The 6,423-nt window shown below is 56.7% G+C and overlaps 1 protein-coding gene across 3 annotated transcripts in view; it reads right to left on the reverse strand.

The window, feature by feature from the left end:
• The window catches only part of KIFC3 (kinesin family member C3), a 30,525-nt gene extending 26,211 nt beyond the window's left edge, over positions 1-4,314 (reverse strand). For all 3 annotated transcript variants that reach the window (XM_037815703.1, XM_037815702.1, XM_037815704.1), the window contains exons 1-2: positions 4,171-4,314; positions 1-205 (exon numbers count right to left, since the gene is read on the reverse strand). In XM_037815703.1, the coding sequence (XP_037671631.1) occupies positions 1-166 (166 nt within the window). In that variant the 5' untranslated portion in view covers positions 167-205; positions 4,171-4,314. The remainder of the gene's footprint in view (positions 206-4,170) is intronic.
• Positions 4,315-6,423: the final 2,109 nt, after the last annotated feature.

Below are 6,423 nucleotides of genomic sequence, written 5' to 3' on the forward strand. Positions count from 1 at the left end.
CAGTTCTCAACCTCCCCGGGCCGGTGTGTGGGAAAGGGCGGGCGGCGGGGCCGGCGGGGGCGGGGCGAGCCATCCCCGGCGCGGGCTCCCGGGCCCCGCCCGCTCTCCACAGGCCCCGCAGCGAGGGCGTGGCTCCCAGGTTCCAGGTCCTGCGAGACGGGACCATGGCCCGGGGCTCGGCGGGCTGCTTCGGGCGCCGGGGGGCCTGCGGAGAGAAGAAGGGGGGCAGGGCGTCATGTCCATTGGCCGGCACCCCGGACTAGAGGCAGGCCCCTGGAAGGGTCACCTGTTACCCAGAGCTGCTGCCCAAACTCCGATGTCCCCCAAGGACTCGGGCTTAGGGATGAATCTGGGTCTGTCATCATTTTGGGAGGTGTTAAATTGAGTAGGGGGTTAAGGAGTTGATCAGCTCATGGTGGAAACTCCCCATCTCAGGACTCCCGACTGGAACTTGGCAGCATGAAGACAGAGCCTCAGATGAAGGAAGCAGGAGTTGACAGCATTTCCATAAATGTGATCCCCCCCCCCCATACCTTATTTTCTCACTTCATTTAGCAGGGTGCCTAACCCTGAAGCTTCAGGCTCCTCTGCCCTAGGCCTGTCAGCCAACCAGCTACTGCTCTGAATATTAACATTTCATGGAGCCGAGGCTCAGAAGGAACCCTGGCTGTCATGGCCAGTGACATTTCCATCTGTCCCCTTACTCAGTGAGGTTTGTGATGTCAAATACTCTTAAAGTCAGCTCATTCACTCATGTATTCAACTAGTCTTCACCCTGGGCACACAATGTGCCAAGCACAGGTTTGGGATACAAAGTTTCATTCAGTCATTTGATAATTATTTATCCGGGTGACTCCTATGTGCCAGGCACTTGCCAGGGGTCCTATCTGATCCATAGAGACACAGACTGAAAGCTCGTGGTCGGGAGGAAGATAAACACTTCAACGAACCTTCACAATCTGAACAGGATGCAGGTGAGGCTGGAGGGTTGTGGGAAAATGGGGGTTGGGGAAGCACTGGTTGGGGGAGGAAAGCCCATAGGTCCCTCACAAACTGAGCAATTGATTGGAAGAGAGTTCACGCTGTCACTGCACAGTCTTTACTGAGCACCTACTATGTGTAAGGCAGCTTAGAAGGCATTTAAGGCGACCAAGCTACAGTCCCAGACTCAGACAAATGGTGATGCAGTTTACAGAAGAAAAGAAGTCAGCTTGGAGAGGGAACATGGAATTGCTTTTGATTTTAAAATTGAGTTGGAGGCACCTGAGACTTCCTAGTGGCGCTACCTGGGTTGTGGATCCCTTTCTACCAGGCAGTAAAGGTATCTATTGGAATGGTGTCCACCTCCCCAGCAGGCTCTGGCTCCCCGAGGGCAGGGTCCACAGCACGTTCTCTTTGCAGCCCATGCCATGTCCACACCAAGCACCCCATGACGGCTTGTACAGTGAGTGCCCTGAAACGAATGCACGCAGAAGCTCAGATTGAAGCTCGGAAGAGAAATTGGCGCTGGAGACTGAGACTCAGGCTGGGAGGCAAAGAAGGATCCCCAGTGCCATGGCAGAGGAGAGGCAAGTGGGAGAGGATAGAGCTCACTTCCACAGGGAGAAGGTCAGAGAATGGCAGAAACACCAGGCAAGTGGAGAGTCCTTGGAATCAACGGGAGAGAGAACAGGACGGCAAGGATGGTGAGTTCCCAGCGAACCATGCCACAGAGGCACCAAACTGGAAGGAAACCCAAACAGGCAGAAACCCCCTGGGGGCCCTTTAAGAGAGGTCAGAGCAATGGGGCAGGGCAGGGGGCAGACATGGGAAGGCTCAAGCAGTGGAGTGGGGGCTGGAGGAAGCAGCCACTTCCTTCTCTTCGGGGCAGTTTGGCTAGGATGGGAGAGAGGGGATGAAGAGAGAAGATGTGGTTTCTAGAATGGGGGAGAGTTAGCATTTGGGTCAAGAGAGGGGCAGGATGAGAGCCAGGAACCGGCTGGGCTGGGAGGCACACAGACCTGGTGTCTGACGTTGAGCCCTGGAAGAAGGCCCGCTCCTCTTCCTCCCTTGACTGAGAAAGGCAAGCAGGAGGAGGCGGCTCCTGGGTGCAACCTCACTGGCAGGGGGCAGGAATGTGGGCCAAAGGGCGGGCGGAGGCCAATCCAAATATTTGGGCCGGCTCCACTTAGGAAATCGAGATGGACTAGTGTGGAGTAGACGAAACCAAGGGCAGCCACCAACGTCCTCTCTCCAGACTGCTTGGCACAGAGCTGGGCACACCACCAACCCTGCAGGCCAGCTGCCCAGAGGGCAAGAAGGGAGAGAGGCGGCTGCACCTGCGGGTGAGCTGCCGGAAAGAAGAGGCAGCACAGGGCACCGAGCCTCACCTCCATGGTCGGGAGAGACTTTAAAAGAGCTCAGCTAGGTCCGAGGGGCAGCGACAGAGAAGATGATATTTCTGTGGCTTTCAGGGAAGGAAGTTGGGGAGGCAGCCAGGAAGATGTCAGGAAGAAAGAGGAAGGGTGTGTACAAGTCCCTGAAGAGGAAAAAGCAGCTAAATTTAGCAGCCAGAAGTGCATGACAGGTCAAGATTATCAAGGAACCTCAAATAAACCCCAGATTCTGGGTTCAGAAAGAAGCACCCTCCCTCCCCTCATTTGCAAGGGCATTTGATGACCAACCTGGCATCCTGGGGCCTCTACCAACTTAGGATTCATGGAGTGGGAGTAGGGGGTTTCTCAGGAGGAGTGGTTATGACCAAATGCTGGTTCGGAACCTGACTCTGCCAAATACTAGATGATAGAGACCTTGGGGGAATTACCTTGCCTCTCTGTGCCTCATTCTCTCCATCTGTAAAATGGGGAGGACTCCACATGGTTGGGGTCAAGGTCAGCTAATGCATCTATAAAGTATTCAGAACAATACTGGCACTTACACAGAGCTCAAACATTTTATTTTTCAAGGAGCTCCCTCCAGTGGTGGGTGAGTGCCGAGGGGCCGGCTGGGAGAGAGGGGTCGCTGCCTCTCAGGTTTAGGCCAAGGCAGCAGAACTACAGCCCCCCCACCCCAACCCCTGAAGACCAGGGACACTTCAGGAACTGGGGAACAGACTTGACACGTGCCTGGGGACTGCTGCTGGGGGCGGTGCTGAGGCCCCCAGCAGAGCAGGCAAAGGTCAAGGAGGTCGTATAGGGGTCGGGACCTCCCCTGCACACACACAACTCCCTGAATTTTCAATCCTTTGCTTCCAAGTGCCCGTAAGGACAGCAGAACTCGCCACCCCACATTCCTAATAACGTCCAGTTACGGCAAACACAGGGCCCCATTCTGAGGCTGCATTCCTGGCAAATGACTCTCCCTGGCCAAGGAGACAGCTACTTTATCAAGGACATGGGGATTCCGCCTGGGCAAAGATGGGTGCTCACCCGGCCTCAGGCAGAAGGAAAGCCAGGGAAGGGGGAAAGGCCAAGGGTGGCCACAACCCCCAACCTAGAGACAGATGTGATGGGACAGGGGGAAGGCTGTGAGAATTTAAATACAGTGTCTCTTTAAAGTCCAGTTTCCCAGGACCAGGCCCTGCACTGCGCCTGAATTCTGCTCTAACTGACAGTGGGGGTTGACAGGGGTGGCCTCTGGGCTCACGGTTCCTGCTGGGACCCCCAGCCTGCGGCTGGCAATGGCCCAATTCCCCCGTGCGCAGGAGGGCACCTGCCCAAGCCCTTCCAACCAGGGGCAGGCCCCCCCCAGGCCCTGCTAAGGGGAAAGCCAACGGCCCGGAGGTGGTGGGAGGGCCCAAAACTGCAGCCTTCAAGGGCCCCCCGCGGTGGGAGGACCCCACAAGGGGAAGGGGTGGCACTGGCTGACACCCGGCTCCCGGGAGGGTTCACGTTCCCCGGGGCTGGTGAAACTGGAACCGGGGCTCGCAGGCTATTCCGATGCCAGGGGACGGACTGCTCCCATGCCCAACTCAGGGCAAAGTGGTCGCTTTAGGGCAGCACGGCCCCGGGGCGGCGGAGGAGGGCGCAGACCTGGGGCTCCCGGGCCGGGCCCTCCCCCGCGCCCCCCGCAGCGGGCCCGGGCACGGGGGTCCGGCGGGCAGCACCGGCCCGCACGCGGCGCCCCGAGCGGCACCGGACCGTCTCAGCCGGACCCCTGCCCGTCCCCAGCCCGCCCGGGCCCCCGACTCACCCGCCTGGCGAAGGCAGGGTTCCGGCGTCGCCGCAGCGCCCGGGGCTCGGCCCGGCCGGGTCCGCCGGCAGAGGCAGCTCCACGCCGCCGCCGCCTCGGCCCGCCCCTGCGCCCGCCCCTCCCGCGCTCTTTCCACAGGAAATGATTAGCTCCGGCCGCGGCGCGTTCCCATGACAACCGGCTCCGACCCCCGCGGGGTTGGCGGCGCGCGCGCACTCACAGGCACGCGCCGACCGGGTGCGCGCCCTTGCACACTCACACCATCCCACTCGAACGCACACGCAGGGGCTCCCACCCTGCAGCCTCACGTGCTCCATCCAGACCTGCCCACTCGGGCTCTCCCGCCTTTCTGCACCTTGCACACACAGGTGCTCACGTGTGTCCTCACCCCCTGGGGCATACACCCCATCACACATGATCACACTTTCACACCCGGGTTCTCAAACACCACAGCACACACTCTGGCTAGCACACTCGAAAACTTACATGCTCACATGTTTTCACACACAGGCTCTCTCACACAGTACACATTTTTTCTTACGCTAGACACTCCTGCACACATGTTCTTGCACACTCGTTTAGTACACACAAACACACTCACACATTCTTACATGCATTCACACACTAGTTAGTACCACATGCTTTGCACACCAACTTTCACCTACTCTCTTACACTCTGGGACACACATTCTCAAACCCTAGTATAAAGCTTTCACACACTCTGGTTGGTTCCCACACATGTACTTTCCCATGTGCTCGCATGCTCTCACAAAATACAGTATACAGTCCAGTACACACTTTCACAATTATCCAGTCCCACACATTCTCACACACTGTCATACACATGCTCTCACACTGTAGCACATGCACACACTTTCCACATGCCCTCACATGCTTTCACACACATGCTCATACTATTTTTACATGTATCTGCTTTCACATACTCACACGTGCACACATTCTCTCCATGCTCTAGTACACATTTTTCCATGCACTAACACACACTTTCACCCACATTCTCGCACACCCTAGTTCACTCACGTGCACTTCTACCTGTTCTCACATATGCTTTTGCACAGTGCTCTCTACTGCACATGTCTACTCACACTTTAGTTGGCACACACATGGACTTTCACAAGTCCTCAAACATGCTTTCACCTAATACTGTCACTCGCTCTAGTATACGCATTGGACAGGCCGCCTCCCCAGCCACAGCACCCTTCCCCCCAGCAAAATAGCATCTTCCAGAACAGGGAAGCTACTTGGGTTTCTTTAAGGCAAAATATTCCTCAAAGCCCCAGTGAAAACATGTTCAGCGTGCCGCAGCACCAGGAGCAGCAGGGGCTCCCAGCCTAGCCCCAGAAGTCCTGGCTTTTCTTATGGGGCTTGTGGGGGAGGCCAGGGGCCGTCCAGCCAGGAAAGACAGCTGACCTGAGGAGCCACGCTGTTCTTTGTCTCCCGAACAGAGGCAGCGTTTTATTCCAGAGCCAGCAGCAGTATTCCCCCTCCAGGGTGCGGAAGGAGGAGAAAAACAGAAGCTCAAGCTCTGAAGCCAGCCGGTTGCAGCCGATGGCTCCGCGGATAATCTGAGGATGGTGGGCAGGGGGTGGTCCAGGAGAAGTGAGGAGTGGGCCAGAGGGGCTGGTGTGGCTCCAGGTGGGCTCCATCTCCTGCCGCTGCCAGGGTGCCGGCCTGGCGGTCAAGAATCTGGAGCAAACACCGAGCTGGGAGGCTGGGTGGGCCTCAGATTGCTCCAGCTGCCAGACCCTGCCGCGCCCAGGCCCTCCACAGGCAGTGGGCTAGCGTATGTTTTCTTTTCTAACCAAGATGTCCGAGTGAAGGCCCAACAAGAGTAAAGATCACTCTCCTGGAATTGTGCCCTGGGGAGTTAGAGATTTCCAGCTAAGAGCCCCAGAGAGCCCTCCCGATTAGGGCAAAGGCCTTATTTGGAGTTCACATCTCTGAATCCTGCCTGCCCTCCAGACAGCGGTGGTCAGGGGACGACAAGGTTGTGCAAGGATGAGATTCCTCTAGATTTCCAACCAAGCATTTATTATAGTCCCTATTATTTGACTGGGGGAGAGAAGCTGTCTTTAAAGTCCTGGTATAAATCCGGAGGCCTTATCTTATTAAGGGTTAGTACATTGGCATCAACCACGGGTTCCTTCCGACAAAGCCAAAGCCAGGTTTTAAAATTCATAATAACATTTATTGTTCCTTTTCTCTGATTACAAAAGTAATAGATGTTCATTG

The sequence above is a fragment of the Choloepus didactylus genome, chromosome 22 (assembly GCF_015220235.1).
Source record: "Choloepus didactylus isolate mChoDid1 chromosome 22, mChoDid1.pri, whole genome shotgun sequence".
Lineage (NCBI taxonomy): Eukaryota > Metazoa > Chordata > Mammalia > Pilosa > Megalonychidae > Choloepus > Choloepus didactylus.